Source organism: Lissotriton vulgaris, chromosome 6 (assembly GCF_964263255.1).
Source record: "Lissotriton vulgaris chromosome 6, aLisVul1.2, whole genome shotgun sequence".
Taxonomy (NCBI): Eukaryota; Metazoa; Chordata; class Amphibia; order Caudata; family Salamandridae; genus Lissotriton; species Lissotriton vulgaris.
In genome coordinates this window covers 566570211-566594539 of record NC_141694.1, presented here as the reverse complement: position 1 = coordinate 566594539, position 24329 = coordinate 566570211, and the positions used below count along the sequence as shown (strand labels likewise).

At 39.5% G+C, this 24329-nt stretch overlaps 1 protein-coding gene across 11 annotated transcripts in view; it reads left to right on the top strand.

The window, feature by feature from the left end:
- Positions 1–24329, top strand: part of SNAP91 (synaptosome associated protein 91) — a 742345-nt gene that overhangs the window by 214898 nt on the left and 503118 nt on the right. For all 11 annotated transcript variants that reach the window (XM_086926569.1, XM_086926565.1, XM_086926568.1 and 8 more), the window contains exon 5: positions 11733–11835. In XM_086926569.1, the coding sequence (XP_086782695.1) occupies positions 11733–11835 (103 nt within the window). The remainder of the gene's footprint in view (positions 1–11732; positions 11836–24329) is intronic.

Here is a 24329-nt window from a genome sequence, read left to right as displayed (position 1 = left end):
GATACCCAGTGCCTGACTGTGAGTAGGGGAAACTCCTAGCCACTCCCTAACCAGTGGGACAAAAGTTCCCAGGGGTAGCCCTATCCATTTTTTGCAGCACTTCCTGTGTGTTTACTCTAAAGTATCCCACAGTGCCTCTCTCTACCTAAATCCAACATGGCAGGACCCTTCTTCCCTTGGTCAGAACTCCCTGTGCCCATCTGGAGGTGTGGCAATTGAAAATGTGCAAACTTTCCCTTGTGATATCTCCAAACTAGCTCCTCCACTCCCCCCCCAACCCCTCCCCCCCACTGGGTTTGGAACAAAGCTGGCTAGGAAGACAAAATAAGGCAGGCCTAGTTGTAAGCTACATCTGCCAGTGAGTGGGCAGGTACCATGCAAAGCTTTGGAAGGGGCTGGACCATTCTGCTGAAGGAGTAAAAACACCTCTCGAGCCCACACTTCAAGACTTTTGTCTGCTGTCTGTGAGCACTGCACTTCTCACCGCAGGAGAGCTACTTAACAGTCAAGTGACACTGGCAGAAAGGCACATTTGCCTTAGGCAAGAAAATAGCAACTTTGTAAAAGTGCCATATTTAAAATAGCGATATAAAATCTGACTTCACCATTAAGTTTGATTTTAAATTACCGTAACAAGAATTCCTTGAACCTTTTTCTAGCCGCTCTCAAACAAAATTAAGCATCATATGTTATTATACTGTAAATCATTGCTTTCCTATTGGAAAGCCAGCCTTCCCACAGTGTAAAATGACTTTGAGGTGGTTTCACTGCTAGGGCAAGTAAAACGTTAAATATATATGTCCTACTTTTTAAATGCTCAATAACAATGCTCAATAACAAGCTGAGTATGGAAACCCAGGTAGCAAAAACAGTGGGGACTTGCACAGCTCTGCTACGCTCACTGCGAAAAATCATGCCACTTCTCCCTGCACAAGCCCGGGCGTTGATAGTCAGGTGTACGATTCTCAGTCGCCTTGACTATTGTAACGCCCTGCTCCTTGAGTCTCCAGTCACGCTGCTGGACCGACTTCAAAGAATTCAATCTGCCGCTGCCAAGCTGGCTCTTGGCTGGACGAGAAGGTCTTCGGCCACAGCGGCCCTGGCTGAGCTGCATTGGCTACCTTTAAAGCAGCGTGTGGCTTTCAAGTCCCTCTGCATTGTCTTCAAGGCTCTGCACGGACTTGGGCCCAGACCCCTGCAAGCTCTGTTCCTGTGGTACACTCCTACCAGAGACTTACGATCATCCTCGGCCTGTCTGGTAAAGGTGCCCAGATACAACAAAGCCAGAACCGGGGGTAGATCCTTCAGGGTCGCAGCGGCCAAATTATGGAACAGTCTGCCCATTGACATACGCCAGATCTCACAACTTCTTCCATTTAGGAAACCTATCAAGACCTGGCTATTCCCCTAAATTCTCCCGCCTGCTATTTACTTCGGTCTCTCCTCAGTAGAGTATTCTCCAGCGCCAGGAAGCCTGCAAGGTATCAGCTGCGCTTTACAAATACTCAAAATAATAATAATAATAAATGTTATGCACCCTGCCCTATTGGCATTTAGGGACTAACTTAGGGATAACTTATAAGTATTACAAAGGAAGGTTTAAGGCATCAAAAACTGTTTATTTTGCCAGGTTGAAATGTCAGTTTAAAACTGCGAACACACGCTGCAAGGAAAGGCCCTGGAGACCTGTTTTGCAGTACTACTTTAATGGGTGGAATAACTAGTGCTCTAGCCCATTTGTAGAATTTAATTTGCAGCTATAGTTAATGCCATATACTAGAGACTTAAAAGTAAATTACATGCAGCAATTAGGTGTACGCATATTTTACTATGTTTTAAAGGGAGAGCACAAGCAATTTGCAAGTGGCTGACAGGAAACAAGTGCAAAGAGTCCTAGGGATAACAAACATGGGTTCAGGTAAAGAAGGCAAAAATATGGGTTACACCATGCAAAATATGCTATTTTCCAATAATAATTTATCCTTTTCCTTGTCCTATGTGCCAGTTGCAGCCTGACCAGTGACCAGGTAAATTTGATCCTAGCCACTGGGGGACCACGCCATTTATAATGTCACAGATGTTCCACTCTTAAATATTGTTCACACTTCCTGTCGGCCCCATGGTGTGCTTAGAGGTGACTTATTTCATATTTATCAGGCTTTCTTACTTGTCAAAAGGTCTGTACAGCCAGGTTCAAGCTGCTACTGTCAGACTACACAGGGTAGGACTGAAACTATTTTTTCGCTCCAACTGCAATTGGAAAGCATCATAGATGCTGCAGTCCACAGGTCGCATTTAACTTTCCCTGCCAAGGTTGTATTTCTGTACCATATACTGTAGCCTTGTAGGAAAGGCAATTGCATAAATCAGATTTAAGCCAATTACGACCTGTTTAAAGAGGGAGACCAGGCAGTTTTCTTCTGTTTAGTGAGGTTGAAATGCCAGCCAAAATGGTGGGTACCACACAAAAAGATGGTAATTTCATACACATACAGGAGGATATTCACATAATTACAGGGGCCCTGACTAGAGTATTAGAAATGTAATTAATGGCTGCTTGGTGTACTATATCTTTGTCTACCTGAGCAGCTCCACGTGTTAATAATTTCAGGATTTGTGTCGCTCGGCAGCCAGGGCATCAGGGGGACAAACCTTTCAAAAAACAGTAGTCTTCCCCATTTATTTCATTACCTTTTGGTATGCTCCCACAAGCTCACCTTAAAGCTCAGATTTACAAAGACTTTGCATTACTTTTTAAACATGGACCCGATGAAAAATTTGCTAGTGGGATTTGCAATCCAATCCAAATTGGATTGTAACCCGAAATAATGTAAAGCAGTGCAAAGCACTACCTTGTGCTGCTTGGCGTAAAGGGAGCATTACATGGGTGGTGTACGGATGTTTCCATGACACCAGCCATGGATTTTTAAGCAGATCCCGTTCTACAAAGAATTGTAGGAAAGGATGTGCACAAAAATCCTGAGCCTCACTGAGGCAGGCGTAACGAGGATCATTGATGTCATTGATACTCACTCTGCTGCCACTGTCAGTTCAGTATATCCAACACAGAGGCGTTGCTTTAATATTAAAAAGTGGCATGGGGATTGGTGAATCAAAGTAACTCGGCACTCTTACTAGAGACCTAGGAGCAAACTGCGTATTCCCGCTGTTCACTGTGCATGGCATACTGAATGAGTCTACATGCACACTGACGGAACCATCTGTCATCTGGCCTAGCCGCCTCCTCTATTCTCAGTGACGCTACTACATGCTGTAATGTAGACCAGTGCTGCTGACTAAACCTAAAAGTGAGGCTAATTATGAAAAAATTGCAGCAACATGGCATTGTGACTGTTCTCAGGTGCTGGGGCAACAAGTCACTGAGTAGGTATATAGCTACTTTGCTGACTTATGTGTGCGGATATTACAGAAAAAAAATATTTTTATCCTATCCTATTTTCTCTGGTGTCCTTTTGCACCAAATAGTTCACACGTTAATTGTAGATTTATTTAAATATTTTAATATTGTGCAACTCACATGGAATGTACTGCCAATACCAAAAATTTGATTTCTGTCAACCAAAATACCTTTGTGTGCGGTCATTGTGCACTTTATACAATTGTTCTCCTCATGAAATCTCTTTATTTTTCCATGGATCATTCAATAAATTTAAAAACGTATATTGACCAACTCACCAAACTGTGCATGCTGAAACCAGCTCTGCTGCAAAGGTCAAGCCTCTCTTTCTTAGTCTGCCACTTCTGTCCCTGTTGACACAAACTTTATTCCCATGATCAGATCCTTTTTAGTTCTAAAGTGACAGTGCAGCTGTCTGATAAGCTGCTCTCATAGCGCTTTCAAACCAACATATGTATATGTGCATACAAACATTTGGCTTCAGAGGAATACTCTCATCACACACAATTGGCTGTTTGGAATATATTTCCACTTCTTACGGAGTGCTTCAGCTGCAATTCATTTGGGGTTGTTTTACATTTCAAAAAACAGATCATCAGCTTCTGTCCTGGCAGATCTAGAGGATTGGGTCAAATGCATAAACCTGATACTGAACACCCAAACTGGATTTCGGGCCGGAATGGGCACCCTTACCAATATCTCTGCTGTAACATTACTAGCTAATCAAGCCTACGCAAAATCTCGAACCTTGTACGCATGCTTCATCGACCTTAAAGCAGAGTTCGACAAGGTTCCGAGAAAGAAGTTGTGGGCCAAAATGAAAACCTGGGGGGCACCACCCAACCTTTTGGAGGCAATAATCAATCTTTACTCAAATATGTGAGTGCAGATAAGGAAAGGAGATGGCCGCACCATAACAAACAAGATCCCAACATCAAACGGTCTAAAACAGGGCTGTGTGTTGGCCCCCTGTTTATTCAACATCTACACAGCTGATCTTGAGAAGTGCCTCCAACAAGTGCAAATCGACCCACCAAAATTAGGCAAAACACCGATCAGGAGCCTTCAATACGCAGATGATATTGTGCTCCTAGCACAAACACCAATAGGCCTGCAGCGTTCATTGACACAACTAGGATCTTATATCACCTCTGCTCAATTAATAATAAACCTTAAGCAAACAAAGGTATTATGCTTTAGCAATCACCACAAAAAAGGGTCAAAAGGAAAATTCACCTGGAAACTGGAGGAAAAACCAATATCCCAGGTGGACTCATACAAATACCTAGGGTTCTAACTTGACCACTCACTTAAATACAAGCTACATTTGGACCAAGGGAATACCAAAGCAAAACAACTCCTGTATGCCTTCCAAATTTTACAGAAGAAGCTAAAAGGTAGCCCAACAGGCCAGTTGCTTAAGATAATCGCAGCCAAATTTTTACCCTCAATATCATATGGGTCGGAAATCATGAACACCAAAGATGCAGCCGCCTTAAATCTAGCCCAATCGAGTTTTTTTCAAGCGCCTCTTTTTAATTTCTCGACACATTTCTCAGGCACTAGTTCGATTGGAATACGGGCTGAAAAATCAGAAACCAGCAAGACAAGGGGCGATGGTAAAATAGTATTGGCGGATGAGGCAAGCTGTTGGGAAGAAATCGAAAATCAGGCGAGGCAAAAAAATCCCATTGCATCAGTTCTAAAAGAATCATAAGCTGATTTACATCTTGAAGAGGCATGGCACACAACAACGTCATATTCCGGGTTCAAAATTATGGTGAACAGCGCAATAAAGCGAACTTCTCTACTAACGGATACAATTGCCTTTGCTAAGAAAAAACACGCATGGGCAGTGATTCAATCATACCAGTTTTTGAAACCCCAACTGTACCTGTCAGAACACTTCTCGCATCACAAAAAGCACAATTTGACGCTGTTGCGGTTGGGTTCGTTCCCTATAAAGGATTTAACCCTGAAATGGAAGTTTACATGGCCCACGAAAGAATGTCGCCTGTGTGATCAAGGAGAAGAGTCGTTATTACACCTTTAATGCATCTGCCCTGCGCTACTGGAACATCAAAAAACAGTTCTTCGGGAGATTTTTAGGAAGCACCAATTGAGATCGTGCAGAGCTGCAGTGACACAATGCCTTGGTGGACTGTCAATTTAGCTGTCATGTCGAGCCATCACCTTTTGGAAAATAGCAGCTAAAGAACTGGACAAAAAAGACAATAGTGCACATGGCAAAGGCATATGACTGACTGGTCACTGCCTTTCTGTACAGGTATCAAGTACTGCTCTTTTCATATCGAACTGCAATGAACTTCTTATATGGTTATCGTTTTAACTGTCGCAGTGACCAAAGCATACGAAAGGACATTGGTTTTACTCGTCTATATTTCATAGATTTTAACCTTAACTCATTTTTATGTAATATGTGTTTTTCTCCTGCTTTTACGATTTTTAACGAAATCAAATAAAAGTAATACTTACCTTACTCTCATCACACACAATTGGCTGTTTGGAATATATTTCCACCTCTTATGGAGTGCTTCAGCTGCAATTCATTTGGGGTTGTTTTACATTTCAAAAAACAGATCATCAGCTTCTGTCCTGTTAGATTTGTCTGTGTCACATGTGGATTCTAAATGCAAAGTCATTTGTTTTACTGCAGCATATAAAATGCTAACTTTTTAAAAGAAATATTTGTCCTGCTGTAGCGCAAGCCTCACCCTAACGTTTCCTTATAAAAGCTTTTCAACATAAATCAGAACTCTCCGACAGACACAACTGGCTGCCCTAAAGTCTTGTAACATCACAGCTTTTATTTAAAGCTCCTGGCTGCTTCTTTTCACTGCCTCTGGTTCCAAGTACTGTTTTCGTTTTTTTGGTATGGTGTTTGGTGGGGGAAGTCTTCATTACATTCATCCCTTTGATTCTATGACCTAGAAATAACGGATTACTATAAAGAGTATTCTGCTGCTATCAGTCCTTAATTTCATATAGAAACACATCTATGATTGTAGCCTTCTGAAAAATACTGCTTTCTTTCTTTACATCAAGATCTGATGGCAAAGATTCCTTCATTATAGTCCTGCTTTATTGATATAGCAAAATAACAGACCGGCCTCAAGTAAGTGCTCACTTACTCTATACAACCTTTGTTTCACCTGGAAACAAAAGCAGGACTATATTTAAGAGTCCCTTGCTATTTGGCTTGTGCTTCACATGGTGAGAAAGAAAGAAAGCCTTTATGCCTCATGCTAGTGCTCCTGTTTTCTTCAATACAGTGTGCTACTTGAGTCTATGTAATGTACAGTCATCAAATCCACCTTTGGCTTGCTCGATTTCCTTAAACTTTTGTGCAGTTTTCACAGCGTCAACACTGCCTGAGCATGTCGGTATTAATATGGCTCAATTGTGGACTCTTAATAAAAAAAAATTAAAAAACAGGCCTGAAGAATATGATATCCACTCCCTAGTTAGTGTGTGCTTTAGAACTGTAGTCTTGTAAACCAATGGTGCAATCAATGACATCTGTGGAAAAGTGAGCACTGAGTTACCCATTTTCTGTCATTGCGTTTCTGTGCCTGCCCATTTAGGATTCTGTGTTTGACACTAATATTAGCTTATGTCTCTCTGATTTGGTTATTTGCGTTACTTTCAACGATGTTTGATGCTTCAACTAAAATGTGATCAATGCTGTCTTTTGAAGCCTCAGGCACCTTCCAGTACTTCGGAAGGTGATAATAAATGTCATCTGACATTAACTCAAATTACACCCAATTTAAAATGTATGTGATCCTTCACTTTTCATGGACCCTTCTTTTGTCGTTTTTTGTCTTTGGAACTCCGCACTCAATAAGCTTTGACTAAGCCAGTATGCCCTGTTTGGGTCTCACCTAGGCAGCGCACATGCGCTACTCTAGGAGATGACCTTTTGGAATCGCAAGGTGGATGCCACCACAAGCACGAGTGCTTGAAAAGAGCTGACCACTTGTAAACGGGGCTTATCTCTGTTGTAAACATTCTAATCTACTACGGTAAATCTCAGCTTTGTGGTGAACTGGAACACATTCAAAGTCAATACACTCTACTGTCAAACTGTAACTGTATCCATCCTTGAGGAAACAAAAAGGTATTTCCTTATGGGTAGTGGAAAATATTGACTATATTCGCTTGCGTAATAGTTGTTTAACAGCCATTGAGCGTACCTGGCTCTTTTCAAACGGCGTTTTCGGAAATGATGAATTTCAAACATTAAAAGCCTACATTGAGGATGACTACAAAGCTGTTTAAAGGCTATTTCTGCTTGGGTTCATATAAAAGTTTTTTTCTTCAATTGAGATTTTTACCTTTCTCAACAACGAAGCCTTCCCTGTTCTGCGCTGCCCAATTCTTCCCTGCGCTCTTTCCCCCTTTATTTACTATTTCCTTCTCCTGTTCTCTAGGGGCATCATTGGAGGGGCACTTCCTGAATGACAATTTAATAGGGCCTTAAATGTTTGGCTCAACAAAGAGATCAAGGGATGCCTCGGGACAAGATAGAGACTTTTCCACCAGTCAATAGCTTAACTCATTAGCACCCCCATCAGACGTACACAGATGCACCCATAGGCCCAGGCGAACAAAGACCTGCGCGCATGAGCACATTCGCTTTTCCCCTCTTCATAACTTTTCTGGGGGAATGGAAATGAGGGGCGCCTCTTGGAGGCCTTTACAAATGCGGCTTAGCTTTTCTGCTCTACAGTCCCACTGCTGGTCCAGATAAGGCGCCCCCTGCCGCTGGATGAGGGACCTTCGGTCTAAAGGGTTGCCCCAAGTATCATGGGAATTCCAGACCGCCATATGACAAAAATAGCAGTGCGATGAAAAAGCAGCGCTCGTTGAAGCAGTGACTGACTGTAAAAGTGCATTGTTATTCAGATTTGTAGGGGGGAGTGCTGCTGCTCGGTTCAGTTTCAGCTCTGCTACTCCTTCTCAGAGCCTCGTTGACTTATTCTTCAAGCACTAATATAAGCGATGATTACACTTTTTTATTGAGAGTTTAATTACAGGGAAAAAGTACATTATCGCATAGTCCTGTCACTCCCAAAGAGCAAAGAGTCAATTCATGATGTTCCAACATGGATTAATTTTGCATAATGCCTCAACTGTTCAGGGCCACACAATGCAGCTATTTATTTCCATCTAACAGTTGTACAATGTGAGACATTTCTTTCCCAGCCTTTTTTGTGTGATTATCTCTTTGAGCTCAATAGTTGTATCAAATGCCATAAATTCAACATGTTGTTAGGACAGAGACTTAAATGCAACAAAACTCAATCCCTTTGTGCAAAGCATCAACTATAATATTTTGCTGTGTGTGCCTTTTAAGAACACCAGTTAAAGTGCAAACGTTACCATCTGACTCAAGTTTATAATACTACTTTGAGAGTTCTTCTGCCTCTTAGCTTACTTAGGGCACTGTGGCCCAAGATATTTTGTGGTAAGATCTTTTTAGGACAGCTTTTGGCAACACGTACTGCTGAATAGCACATGCTTCTCTGACACAAAAGCAGACACTTTGACTTTACCAGTGCTTGTTTGAAATAAACTTTTCAAGAATTTCCCGCCATCCATCTATCCAGCCTTGCATCCATCCTTTCAATCATTTTTCTCTTCATCCACCCTTTCACTCATCCATCCTTTGTCATCCACCCTTGTACTCAATCTTGCCCTTTTTCTTTTCACTTTCATCACCCATTCTTTCACTCAGCCATCCAGTCATCCATCCTTTTGCCCTTCCTTCCACCCAATCACTCAACCATCCATCCACTCTTTCACTCATCCATCCTTTTTCATTCACCCATCCACCCTTTCATTCATCCATTAATCCATCTATCCTCCCTTTCACTCACCAACCAGTTTCTCATCCATCTGTTCTTCCAATTATCCTTTCACTCATCCATCCTTTCCCTCATCCGTCCTTACATCCACCCACACTTTCAATCCATCTGTCCATCCTCCCTTTCACTCACCCACTAAGGGTAGAATGTTCTAAATTAAACAAGCATTGTCATAGCCAATAGGTCTCGCCTTTAGGACCGTATACTTGTTTAGCCATGCAACAGTTGATTTTGTTGTACTAAGTATATTGCACTGCTTAACTAAACACTTCTAAGGTTCCAAAGGCAAGATCTATTAGCTATGCCAATGCTCGTTTGGTTTCAGTTATAAGCCAGATATTTTGGGTTTGCCACTTAAAAAGTTTCGAGTTCCTCTACCAATTTACTGTGGAACTCCCAGTCAATGGACCTTTATTGCCTATTGAGAAGTGTAGAGGGGAGAAACAAATCATTAAACTGAATCACAATTTACAAGACCTGTGACGCTGAAGAACCACAGACTCCGAATTCCAATTTAGTGTGTTTATTACAAAGCCAAACACAACAATGTACAAGCACCTCATTACGAAGTTGTAGAAATACAAAGTAACTAATACAAATCCAAACCTACGGGCTAACTTTATGTGATGGATCATAAACCGAATGACAAGCTCCAGAAGCAGAACAAACGCAATGATTGCCCCCATGTCCAGTTCGGTCTTCATTTGGCAGGAATGAACAAAAAGCATTAGTCTGTCCCAAAACTACCACTATCGTGACTTCCCTACTTAACATTTCCCAGGCAGGTTCAGGAAAAAGGTGTCGGCGAGTGAAGACTTCTAAGACGTACACTCACGTTGTATGGGTCAAGTAGCCAAAGCTACGGAGCTCGTGCTAAGATGCTCCTTCCGTCTCCTTCGATCTCCTCACACCTTCTCTACTCTCTCCATCCCGGGACACTATCCCTAATACAAACATGAAAATGCAAAACACGCCCACAGATCACCTCATCTCACTGGACACTTCCCATAGGTGATTTTCCATGTGGCGTCAATGCTTCTAAGTCTTGGCTCGTGACCTTGATTCCCAAGCCTCCCTCAATGAGAAAGAACACTGACCCAAGATTATCAGCTCTCCTCAGCATAATGTATCACAACCTCCGGAGCCTAAATCTTCTAAACAAAATGTTATTCTAACTAACAAAGACTACTTTCTCCACCTGCAACAGAAACATGTGAACAGAACAAATCCAACACATACATGAATTCTACCAACTGCACAAAGAGCCTTCGAGGGAAAATACATTTCAAGCCTACAAAACTCAGCTAACCTAAGAATGAAATACATAAGCCTTTCAAATACGTTAGTGAACCTTTCGTTTAGCCCTTTCTACATCATTGCATTACAGAGCACATCGAATTCATGTTAACTGCAGCCACTTACAAAAGTCTACAGGTTAAATGGAATTATCAAGTTTATGCGCAATTTCAATGTTGTGCACGTTTAAGCATACATATCACATTACATGTAAGCAAATGAGTTAAACAGATGACATCGAAGACTATGTATTACAATGTTATAACATGAAGAATATGTTGTCTTTCTACGTAAAACAACACGTTTCCTAACTTTTGCACTCTCATGTGTTATTACTAAACATTTTCTACTGCTCAAAGGTTATTACAACAAAGGAATATATGCGGGTGCGGACTACCCATGGTTATGATGCACCCTTACAATTTTCAGGACACCATCAAGCTCCATCACCAGTGCTTGTTAAACTTTGTTGCACGACCTTAAAGGCAATTGTTCTGAATAGGTTGAAAAGTTGTAGGAATTAAAAGCTGGATTTTTCAAATTGTTTTCCTTATGTGACTGCTACACTGTAAGCCTACTGTTTGATTATTTTTTAATTTTTTTTTCTCTTCCTCTTCTGTGGTTTATCTTTACCTCATATTGTGCTTTTTTCTTTCTATCCTGATAGGTTTCTTTACATATTTGGTTACACTTCATTATCTATAGTTTGCAGTTTTATCAACTTCTCAGTACAACCGTGTGTTACTCTGTGCTAAATTCTGCTCTATAAATAATGTATGAAATGCACAAATGAAATATATTGTTCATAGTCTGTCATACACTGGAGGGTATGCCCTCCACACCATACACTAGCGTATAATATGAGATGGGGAAGTGGGCGGGGAGTTTCACAGTTCTTTGTATAGGATTGGTGCAGTTGTTGAGTTCGCAAAAATGTATTCTGTCATTTGGAAAAGAGGTATATTATTCTCCAACTCTGCATGTCAGAAAACATTTATTGTAAAACTAAATTAAGAGCACATGAAGGCGAACATCAAATTCAGAATTGTAATTGATATGGTATATTATTACATCAATCTGCTTGTTCATGAATACAGATAGTTTTCATAAGAATATGTTTATTCCAGGGTACGATATGTCCACCTTTATAAGGCGTTACAGTAGATACTTGAATGAAAAAGCGTTCTCATACAGACAGATGGCGTTTGACTTTGCGAGAGTGAAAAAAGGGTAAGTTGTGATAATTACTATTTCTTTGAGAGAAATTCGGGGTTTGGGATTGTTTGAATGTTCAGTTTCTCTTATGTGGTTGTACTGTCATTCTGAATGTTTATGCTTTTGATCCAGCGCCCCTAATGAAAAACTGTCTCAATATCACTGGTCATCTTCACAAAACTTACCATTAATCATGAATCTCTACTAAGGCCCAAAAACTGAAGAGACAATTTTGAGCAACAATCATGTGACCTAATTAAACACACTAATCATAAACTATTTACAAAGATATATACATCTGTAGTCTATTAAACATCCCCATGGTTTTTAATCTGACCTCATTTAATTAAGTCACAAAGGCGAAAGGATCTAATAATGATAACTAGACCATGAATAAACAAGACCAGCTTGTCATTTCAAAAATCTAATTTTTATTAACTTTATTATATTCAAGGAAAGAGCAATCTTTATTTAGAAATCATTATTTTATTAGCAATATTGAAAGCATCTGTCAAGGGAAGGCACATTAGTCTGACATTTTAAAAGGTAAATCATTCAGCATGAATTAAAGCAAAAATAAAGTTTCCATTGCCTAAGTTCTATTTCCCGAACTAAACTCACTTCACCAAAAGAAATGATCAATAAGCCACCTGTCCTTACGTGCAAATGCAGGCCAATAGCACGTCACTCTGGAATCAGGAAGCAAGAGCCCCCTCCTGCCCTAAGGGTCCGTTTTTATACCTTTCTAACTGTCTAATCTACTAGGAAAAATGTCATTTTTCGTTGACAACTGCGTTCCCATTGGCTGACAAATGTCGGACCATACAGGTCATCATTGCTTTCAAACTAAGAACGGGCTCTTCTTTAGCCCTATTGTTCATGAATCTTAACTTCCTCGGGATTGTTGCAATATCAATGTTCATCCGAGTAACAATCACATAGCTTCCTCACATTGGCAATCCTGCCGTTTCCTGTCCTTGACTAGAACACCATGAGCTCTATATGCACGTCTTCATTTCATAGTAATTTTCTTTTCAATGTGGTAAAACTTTCCACATCATACGCGTGCAAGGCTCCTCTCTGGACAGGTTTCACAAACGCCATCTTTTGCAAAGGCCCAAAAGGCCTCTCAGGGAACTAGTATTTAAACAAACACAAGACAGTAATTCATTAGAGAATTGAGACCCATTCTGTTATCCACCCCCCTTCTAAATATTAACCTAGTTAATTATGTTAACTAGCTGAAGCACAAAAAGGCAGCAATATGAATGAATGAAAAGCTTTATTCGATTTCAAGTACATAAAATCATAAAAGCAACAAGTTCATTACATAGACAAGCAAAAGAATCATACAGGTATAATTTTTAAAATATATACATGTGTTTTAAAAATTAGTTAAACTTTTCCTTTTCCTTAAAATACTTTTTTAAAAGCCCAGCATTATGGCCACACAATTTACATCAATTAAAGATACTAAAAACAGTAAAGCTGGGCGGCATTGTCTCCATGTGCCTTGTTTTTTTAAAAGTGGTTTAATCCATCTAGATCTTTCGACCGCGTAAAATTTACAAAAGCAAATTACATGCAACGTAGATTGGGTGGACAAGTTATCGCACGGGCATTTACAGAGATTTCTTCCCCAATCGTTTACTTTAGGAAATGTGATTAAACGGAAAAAGACATCAAACCTGTATCTTGTTAATAAATAGCGGTCAAATCCCTCCAAACACCAAATTAAATAAGGCTGGATAGTGTAAGAGACTAGGGTGAGTTGATGCTGTATTACAAGTTTTTTGTTTAACTCCACTCCTAGTCTAAGGGATTCTACGTGGTACCAGCATAACTGCTTCAAGTCCTTCCTCGATATCCTGCACAATGAATCAGGATGGAGGTAGAACTCGGGTCTTCCTAGATCCCTAGAAAATTTACAGATATACATCAACCAAGGTATCCTAGTGACCCTGTCCAACCGCATACAATCCTTGATGATGTTTCTATTTAAAAAGAGATCAGGCGATGTCCATACTCTGTGCCAGAGCAAGAGTGGTTGGATGCTGATAAGGCCGCTCACATAACGAATACCCAATTCTGCGTGACAATTAAATACAGGGGAACTAGCGGGAGTTGCCAAAATAAATCTTAAGAATGTATTTTCTACCTTTTTGTATGGGGGTAGAATTGGAAATTCCCCAAATACCTGCCCCGTAAGGGGCTGTGCTTAAACACTTAGCCTGGTAAATTTTTAGCAGAATTTCAGGAGGTCTCTTGCCCATCTTTTTAGAGAACGACATGAGTGCAGATGTAGCTCTCTTAAACAAGTTTTAGTTGGCGCAATTTTCTCCTTTCCAGCAAACAAGCGACACTCTTTATTCTTAGGTCTGCCGCAAGTCATAACAAAGGTTTTGGTGACATTAAGTTTTAGACCCCTGTTATCCATAAAGTTTAAATACGTGTTCAATGCCGTTTGTAAACCCCTTTGGGTCCGTGACATAATCACGGCATCGTCCGCATACAAGAGGGACACAATTTGTTGGTGATTAATCCGTGGGGAATCACGTACTTCAGCCACTAATTCCTTTTCCAAATCGTTAGTATACAAATTAAAAAGAAATGGGGCTTGAACGCACCCTTGTCTCACTCCCCGCATTACATGGAAAGGCTTAGTACATTAACCTTTGGTTCCAAATCTCACCTTCGCCCTTGCCCCAGCATAAAGTTGTCTTAGGAAGGAGATTAACACTTCATCCACCTTCATGTCCCTCAAGATCTGCCACAGATGGTTATGGATAACACAATCAAACGCAGCACTTAAATCAGCAAACGCTGTGTAAAGTTTACCGTCCTTAGCCTGGGTATATTTACCTAAGAGCATCGAGAAGTTTAGAACCTGATATTGTACAGGGGATAAGATGTTAACGTTTAGCCCATAGTTGCAGGCGATTCAAAATTACCCTCCCTGTAATTTTCATAAAAGAATCCAGGAGGGATATGGGGCGATAGCATGAGGGATTTTCCCGATCTCCTTTTTTAAATATGGGATGATGATGGAATCCGCCCAGGTATCAATAAAGCCCAACTCCCAACTAGCATCGAGCGCACGCATGAGTAACGGTGTCCATAGCTCAATCTGGTATTTGAATAGGTCTATAGGGATGCCATCTGCACCCGGGGCTTTATTACCCTTGCTCTGAGTGATGGCGTCTAAAATCTCAGTTACTGTAACTGCTAAATCAATTGGAACAAAGTTATCCTCCTGTCGCCTCTTGGTTTTACTCCCCATATCTACCAGTTTATCTGCCCCACCTGGATTATAGACTTCCGCAAAGAAATCTATCCATGAGTCTTCTGTTATCGCTACTTCCATTCTTGCCATGTCCCCTGAATTAAAGAACGGTGCCTTAACAGCTGCCCAGAAGGAGGAACTATCTCTTTTTAGAGAGGCCTCATGTAGATTCGCCCACGCATCATTCTTAATTTTACGTTTCCGTAACTTTCTTGCCAAGTTCTACACATTTTAATTTCTGCCTGGTTTCTCAGATTTTTACGTAGAGCCCTCCTTAATTGTAGATGGGTCTTCGTACATGTTGAGTCAAAACACCCATTACTACGTGGTTTGCTATCTCTGACTGGGCGATGTAGGTTCGCTTTAATAATCGTTGCAATGTCAGAGAAGGAGTCTAAAACATCTGAATGTGATACCTCATTCTGAAGGCATTTATTAACAGATGTTAATGCTTGTTTAATTATATTCGTATTGGTGACCTCTGGGTTACTCTGGGACCAACTAATTGCATACCCATTTTGTCTGCTTAAAGTACAGTCGGTAATCCAGGCCAACCTCTCTACCAATGTACAATCTTTTTTCCCAGGGAGATGGATACCAAAACTGAGTGGGAGATGGTCACTCACCCCTATCATATGGGTTACAAAATCGGTTTGCCAGTGTGAGTGAGAATTGGTAATGGTGATAAAATCAATCAGCATGCTGTGCCCTCTCCCTACATACGTGGGACTAAACTCCACTGGAGGCCTACATTGCATGTTAACAAAACCCATATCAAATGAGGCCATCATGTCATTTAATGAGTCGCCCCAGTTATTATGGGAATAATGAGGTTGGTTCTCGGATTTATACTTTTCATGATCGCCACAACAGCTCTGGTACTGTTTACAGACATAATGGTTGAAATCCCCTCCCCAGATAGGAATGGAATCCCTCGTTGATTTATCCACCAAATTTCTTACTAACTTATTAAGGGTATTTATCATATCATTTACTAAACCCTTCTCTATATTATTGTACATGTTGATAATAATTACCTCGACCTTAAGGGTCACCTGGATTACAATGATTTGATAGTTACTACTCGAACCCAACGTTTTCAGTGTTACCACCTCCATCAAGTTTGTTACGTAAATAGTCAGACCACCTTTACACCTCCCATGTTTAGAAGAGCTAGCTGGTACATAATATGTTTTAAAGCCATTGATATGAATAGCATCAAGGGACTAAGTCTCTTGCAGACATAGTATATCTATGTCCTTGATAAAATCAGACCAAATTGGGTTGTTTATCTTTGAGCGAAGGCCCGCAATATTCCAGAAAGCGAACCTTGTCCCTTTCTTTAAAAGAATCCCCAACGGTTCCTGCGAGGAGCAATATAAAAACCTTCTTCTTTGAGGCCATCAGGATTCTCCACAAGCTTTTGCCACAGAAAAGACACGACAAAACACATTGCACATAAATAATAAAGCACATGCCATTAATTAAACAGCTGCATTTAATACTGACAAAACAAAAGACAAGGTTAGTTTATTATTTTCCACGTACTTGCAAGTGCAACATAAAAGCATATTAATCCCACGTGTAATGTGTGCGACTTTAAAACTAAGTTGATTAGTTCTTCAACCCATGCCATTAATACAATTATTATGTTATGGAAGTTTAACTTTGCAAGTTTAAATCTCGCTCCATCAACTCCCTCATCTGGTGATTTCACAATCACCAAACCACACCCAAACATTTTCTGGAAAAATTTTCATCTATATAGACCATGCTTTGAACATAACTGTATTAGTATTTCTAAACCTTTGATTCAGCAGTCTGTCTGAAACTCTCAAATTGTGCTCTACGCATCTCTTCTAGTTCTATCTCCTTCTCTTGCTCTTCTCCGAGCTTATAAATTCTCTTCTTTTCCTTCACATATTTCTTTCTCTTATGTATCATGCAACTAATTTTTAGTAAAAGTGTTACTACAACTATAACTAATCCAGGATAAATTATTTTACCAATGATTGAACTTCCAATCTCATGAAACCAGTTTCTGATTGCTGCAAATCTTTTACTTAAACGTTCTGAAAAGTCATCTTCTTCTTGGGGTTCTATTTCTGAGTGTAATTCTGTAATATTTCTAATCATCATCTCCATGTTTTGCATTTTATCTGGGATATATGTGCAGCAATGCTGAAAATGTAAAATCCCACAAACTCCTCCTTCTTTTGCTAGAAGAATGTCAAGAGCAAGACGGTTTTGCATAACCACCGAGCGCATGGCAATAATCTCAGTATCAACTAATTGGAAACCACTTGCAGTATCTGTTGACAATCTGTCCACAATTGTAGACACTTTTTGAATTTTATTTGCATTCAGGGTTATTCCCACCATAGGTATGATTGCACCAAATATATCTCCCAAAATTTCTGTAAAACTTTCCCTCTTGTACTTATTCACGTGTTTGCCAATTTCAAATGAACCTTCTGAATTTCTATCTATGTGAAAAATCTTTGGAAAAACTAAACCAATATAACAAGTCCCGTACCAGTGGTCGGGAAGACTGAAGTAAGCTTTATTCCCACAAACAAAATAAATTCCAGGAAAAATTGGATATTTCCCACCTTTAAATCCCCACCCTCCAAGGATGTGATAGGTATCCTCACATTGACTTGCTCCCACAAGGAAATTGTCAAATTGGGTGTTATCTCTCCTAATGCACAGTTTTCCACTAACAGGTTTATCTATGTGTATAACTACATTTTCATTTCTGCCATTCAGCTTTTCATCCTCACTCTGCCAAAACTTAGACTTGTTTCAGCATTTCATTCCTTTTGTAAATCGCTCTTCTCGCCTCAACCATGTTTAAGAGAGACTTCTCTTCTGCTCTCAATTTACATGTTAAATTATTTCTAAATGTATATTCATATGTCAGTTCATTAGTTACTATAAAAAATTCCCTCATCTGCTTAGCATGTTTTAGTTTATTCAAGCTATTATCAATCTTCAAGTTTGCAAAAATGTTGTCATAGTCTGAGTATTAATACTCCAGACGTCCAGTTTTATAAAACAAACTAGCTGTTACACTACAAGTAACACCGTAAGTGAGGGGCAGCATATTGTATGTGACCCCTTCTGCAAAAGAAGCGTGAAGTTTTACACAAATATAACAATCCTTAACATTCATTACTTCAACATATTCTGTTAAAAGCCTTGAAAAGGTATTACTAGAAAAATCACCAACAGATCTATCTTGGTGGATCTCTGGTTTGTGCTCAATGACTCTATTAGTGTTACTCACTACATCATGAATAACTTGTTTAGATTCAACTTTACTAGTCATATTAACTTTGTACAACTCCTTGTCAATCCCTAATGGGAAAATGACAGCTAAAATTAGCCAAACCAAAATTATTAGAATCACACAAATAGAAGACATTTTACAACATCTCCTTAGAATAGAACATCTTGAATTATTATTAGGCCTAGGCATCTTTTACTTGAGACAAAAGCCTTTCAGAAAAAACAAAAACAAAAATTTTAAAATTCAAAAATCACTAAATATACCCCCCTATTTTTTTTTTTTTTTTTTTTTTTTAGAAACCACTAACAGCTTTTCTTCGACCTTTCGTCTTACATTGTGTTTTTCCAGCTAACACAGTTTCTTCGACCTTGTGTCACCTAACACATTTTCTTCGACCTTCTGTCAACAACAGCCTAAACTAACTTGAAAACGATTTTAATCTTTGTCACTAGTGTCATCTACCTCTTCTTTGCTAATACTGCTAATTTCCACTACTGGTGGAATTATAATGTAAGTCCACTCAGGGGACTTGTACTTCTGAATCGGTTTTAACACTCTTTCTGCTCTACTGCTAATCACTTCTATTTTCTTTCCTGCTTGGCTTTTCTTTTCTAAATCATTTTTCTGACTCGAAATTTCGTCAACCTGTTCTTTTGATTTATTAACAAGTTTGAACTTTAGGCCCTCATTTTCATTTGGCCAATTATCTCCTTTTCTAAAGAGTTTCCTCTTAGGCTCACAATGATTGCATTCAGCTTTCCACGCTCTTTTCCTGAATTCTTTTATTTGAGATTCTTCGTCACTTTCATCAGTTTCACTGTCAGAGATCTGAATTCTAGATCTAGATACTTCTTTACTCGGCAGCTTCACTCTGTTAGGAACATCATCCTTATAGCTGGTACTCGGTAATTCTTCTTCTTCTTCTTCTTCTTCTTGAATTACTTCCAAACCACCAGTTTCAGAATTTTCGTCCCTTCTTCCAGAGCTTTCAATCTGCTTTTCAATACTCTCCTGATCTTGATTCACTTCAGACTCTTTTTCTGCTTCTTTTTCTAGTAGATCTTCCTCTTTATCAGAATCTACTACTACAATTTCTAGATCATTACCATTCAAAGTCTCATTCGCAATTGAATTTTCTAGATGTCGTCTTACTTGTCGATCTTCAGGATCTGGATTTCTCTCATGTTCCTCTTCAGAATCTGAATCAGTTGTTGTGTCACTTTCTTCATCAGGATTCTCAGGTGGTGGCACTCGAATGGTGTGACTCGCATGGATCCACCTTTTCAGACCTTTACACTTTACTGCATTTGTTGTAACAAGAATTACCTGTCTTGCTTTCTGCCACCTGGGTACTAGACAAATTCTCGTCCGATGAACCTTTGTCCTCACCCAGTCTCCTGGCAAAAGATCATGAGCCTGTTCCTTTTCTCTTGTACGTACTTCAGTTCCTACATGATGGAACACAGAAGTCACTACGTCAGACAGGTTTTTACAGTAGTCCATAATTGCACTGTCATTAATGCTAAGCACTTTACCTACTGGAATAAATGCTTGTCTCATCACTCTGCCCATCAATATTTCATGAGGGCTTAAACCAGTTTTTCTATCTGGGGTACTTCTCAGAGACATTAAGACCAGTGGAAGTGCATCAGTCCACTTCATTCCTGTAGCCAAACACATTTTAGCAAGCGTATTCTTGATTGTACCATTGACTTGCTCAACAACACCTGACGCTTCTGGTCTGTAAGCACAGTGCAGCTTTTGTTTTATACCAAGTGCTTCACAAATCATTTGCAACAATCTGTTTTCAAAATGTGTGCTGCGATCTGTCTCGACCGTCACTGGAAATCCATAACTAGGTATGATCTCCCTCAAAAGCAATTTTGCCACAGTAACTGAATCATTATGGCGAGTCGGAAATGCTTCCACCCATCTTGAAAACAGACAGATAATCGCAAGGACATATCTTAGTCTATTGTGTGGAGGCATATCAATGAAATCCATTTGCAACCTGGTGAAAGGACCACCCTCCCGTCCTATGGTTCCCAAGCTTACAACTGTCTTCCTGTTTGGATTGCTCTATTGACAGATCAAACACCTCTGGCAAAAAGACTCTGCAATAATTCTGAATTTTGGGTTAAACCATGTTTGCCTAAACAGCCTAATCATTGAGTCTCTGCCTAAATGTCCTGGACCATGATACATTCTGGCCATGTCAGCAATCCTGCAGTTTGGCATTACTGGTCTGTCATCTTTGTAAACCCAAATGCCATCTTCCTCTCGCTGTCTGCAACCTGCTTTTAACCATGTGTCTTTTTCCTCATCATCTGCCTCATCTTGTAAATCCTTTATTCCTTGCCATGTATCAACTACAGATATTAGCATAAGTGAGTTCAAAGCATGTTCATCATTTTTCTCCCGATAAATGGACATATTATTTTTCGCGCAGAACGTTGCAATTTCGTCTGCGTATGCATTACCCTTGGTCATATAATCGTTACCTTTTTGGTGCGCTGTACATTTTACTACAGCAATTTTCTCTGGCAGCTGAATGCCATCGATCAATCTTTTGATCAATTTTGCATTTCTGATAGGTGTTCCCGCAGAAGTTAAATAACCCCTTTGAGACTAGAGCTGGCCATAGTCATGGACTACGCCATACCCATACTGACTATCCGTCACTATGGTAATTTTTAATCCCGTTGCTTTTTCACATGCACGAATTAAAGCAATCAATTCTGCTATTTGAGCTGAACGAATTCCTTTAAGACAAGAGGCTTCCACCACATCTGCAACTGTACAGACAGAATATGCTGCACTCAGAACACTCTGTTCCGACCTCAAGCATGAGCCATCAACAAAGTAAACAAAATCAGATTCTGACAAAGGACCGTCTTTTATGTCCTGTCTAGGTTTGGTGCAGTATTCAAAAACATCCAGACACTCATGATCGACATCGTTCTCATTTCTGATTTCTGTCACAGTACTATCAGGCAACAATGTGGAAGGATTTAAATTCATCAAAACTGATAATGCACAACCTTCCCTTTCACTGCAATACAGCTCAAATTCCTTTTCATAGTCCGGCATTCCCAATGCTGGAGCTTCACACAAACTTCTTTTTAAAAGCTCAGAAGCCTCTAACTCTGTTTCTGTTAAGATAATCAGGTCTTTTATGTCTGCTTTTGTCAGTCTCTGTAATGGTTTCGCAATTACCGAAAAACCACTAATCCATTGACGACAATAACCTACCATTCCTAGAAACATTCTAACTTGTCTCTGTGTTTTTGGAGGTTGCATTGCTTGGATCATTTTTATTCTTTCAATTGTCACTTGTCTGATTCCCTTTGAAATCCTGTGACCAAGATATTTTACTTCCTGTTTACAAAACTGTAATTTTGCAGGTGACACTTTATGTCCCTCATCTGCCAAATGATTTAAAAGAGTAATTTTATCTGTCACACAATTGTCTCGTGTTTTTGCAGCAACAAGGTGGCCATCAATATATTGCACTAATGTCGACTTACCAGGCAAATCAGAATTTTCCAGGGATTTCTTTAATAACTGATTAAAAATAGATGGACTCTCTGTATACCCTTGAGGGATACAACACCATGCTAACATATGCTCTTGGAACCTGAACGCAAAAATTTGTTGGCTATCTGGATGTAAAGAATGCATTACAGAGATCTATAACTGTATACCATTCTGCATCATGCGGAATCTGGTAAAGAATTTTCGCTGGGTTTGGTACAACCGGACAACATGGAACAACTATTTGATTAATCTTTCTCAGGTCCTGAACAATTCTGTAAGTTCCGTTTGGCTTTTTGATTCCCATAATCGGTGAATTACATGGGCTACTCTAGATTTCTTTCAAAACACCTTGCTTTATAAATTTTTCAATTACTGGATTAACACCCTCAATTGTCTCTGCCTTCATTTTATACTGAGGAATGTTTGGAAAATCTGCTCCTTGTTTTACCGTAATTTGAACTGGGTCTACATGTTTCATCAAACCCATTTCGTCTCCAGTTAAATCCCAAATTTTAGAATTGACTGTCTTTTAATTCTTCAGGTACATCCTTTTTGTTTCTGCTTCAACCATTAACATTGTTAATTTATAAAGGCCATCCTCTTCTTCTGGGGTTTGAAGCTCAATGCCATCAGGTGAGCAATATATTTTGCAATGCATCTTACAAAGGTTGTCCCTCCCTAACAAGTTTACAGGACTGCTGTCACAGACTACAAATCTGTGTTTGTCTTTGAATTTACCAATTTCAACTTTAACTGGTTCTGTTAAATCTGTTTTAATCTGTTGATTAGATACGCCAATTACTTGGATAGTGTCACCAGAGAGAGGCAGGTTTTCTATTTCCACTTATCTAACAGTAGAACGGGTAGCACCAGTGTCCACAAGAAAAGTGAATTCTACATCATTCACTTTACCATTAACAAATGGACCGGACTGATCTACCTCAAGAGTGGCTCCAAGCACACACTCTTCCTCCTCTCTCAGGCACCGTCATAAGTAATCATCAGACTCATTCACATCATTTTCTTTCAACAAATATTGTTGGGTAACATTCAACACATTCACTCTTGGTGATCTGTTTACCTGTTCACCTCCGCAGAATCCTGTTTCAGAATTGTATCTCTGCGTATTAACACAATTTGGGAGAGGCGGTTGTGGAATCTGACTCTGCTGATTCACTAACTGTCGCTGTAGCTGTTGCTGCTGATTTAATGATGTATTTTTGAAATTTCTGGGTGGATTTTTACACTCACGCTTGCAGTGTCCAATTTCGCCGCAATTAAAACATGGGAGTTTCTGCTTAAGCTCCTCAATATTACCTGTTAACTTTGGTTTGTTAAAATTACCCTTACATTTCCCTTGATTCTGATTAACATTTTTATTTTCAAAAGTTGCAATTTGTTGTTCAGCTACTTTCACCTGTGCCCACATTGCTTTTTCTTTCAGCTTTTTCTGCTTAGCATCTATCTCATCACTGCAGTATTTTGCTTTTCCCAGGATGTCATCAACTGAGAGTGATTGCCAACCAACTATTCCTGATCTGATCATTTCACCAATTTCAGGTTTCAGGCCATATACAAATCTGTATATAAAATGGCTCATATCTTTCTCACTCAACTTTTCATAACCACTGTATTGTTTAAATACCAGCAATAATCTTTCATAGAAGGAATGTACTGATACTTTTGGCTCCTGATTTGTTCTGTCAATTTTAACCCAATCTACTTCTTTTGGGGGAATCTTATTTTTCAACCACACAATCACTTTATCATACAGGTTTGTAACAACAGGTGAAGGTGCACCTGTTACTTTATCTCAGGCAGGTTCTTCTTTGGGTCAATCTATAGAAATTTTACATTCTGTCCAAAGATCTGAAGGCACAGCAATGTCAAAGAACCCATCAAGATCAATCCACAGAACTTTTGAGACCTTAACAAATCTCTCTACCTACCTGTCAATACCATTCCACAGGCTTTTCTCTCAATCTGGGAAAATCATTTGTAAACAACAAAATATCCTACCTTGTCCAAAGAACATGAACATACCCTCCGCCAGCTAGCTCTCTTAGGAAACTCAGTTGAGACTTCCCCTCTTTCTCCTTTTTCTTCTTCTCTTTTCTTTGTCCATTTTACTCTCCATTTGCTTAATTCACCTAATCTTTTTAGAAATACTATTAATTCTTTTACATGAGTAATCCTTCCTGTAGTGTTCATGTACCCAATATCTTTTTCAGAGAAATCCACCCTGTAATGTTTCTGCAAATTTTTCTGTCTACTTAAATCTACTTCTAATTCAGCAGCCATTTCTTCTAAAAGATCGTATTTGCTTTTCGTTTTCCATTGTATGCTTTTGCAAATGAACACCAATTCATCATCCTGATACAATTTTAAACTGTCCGG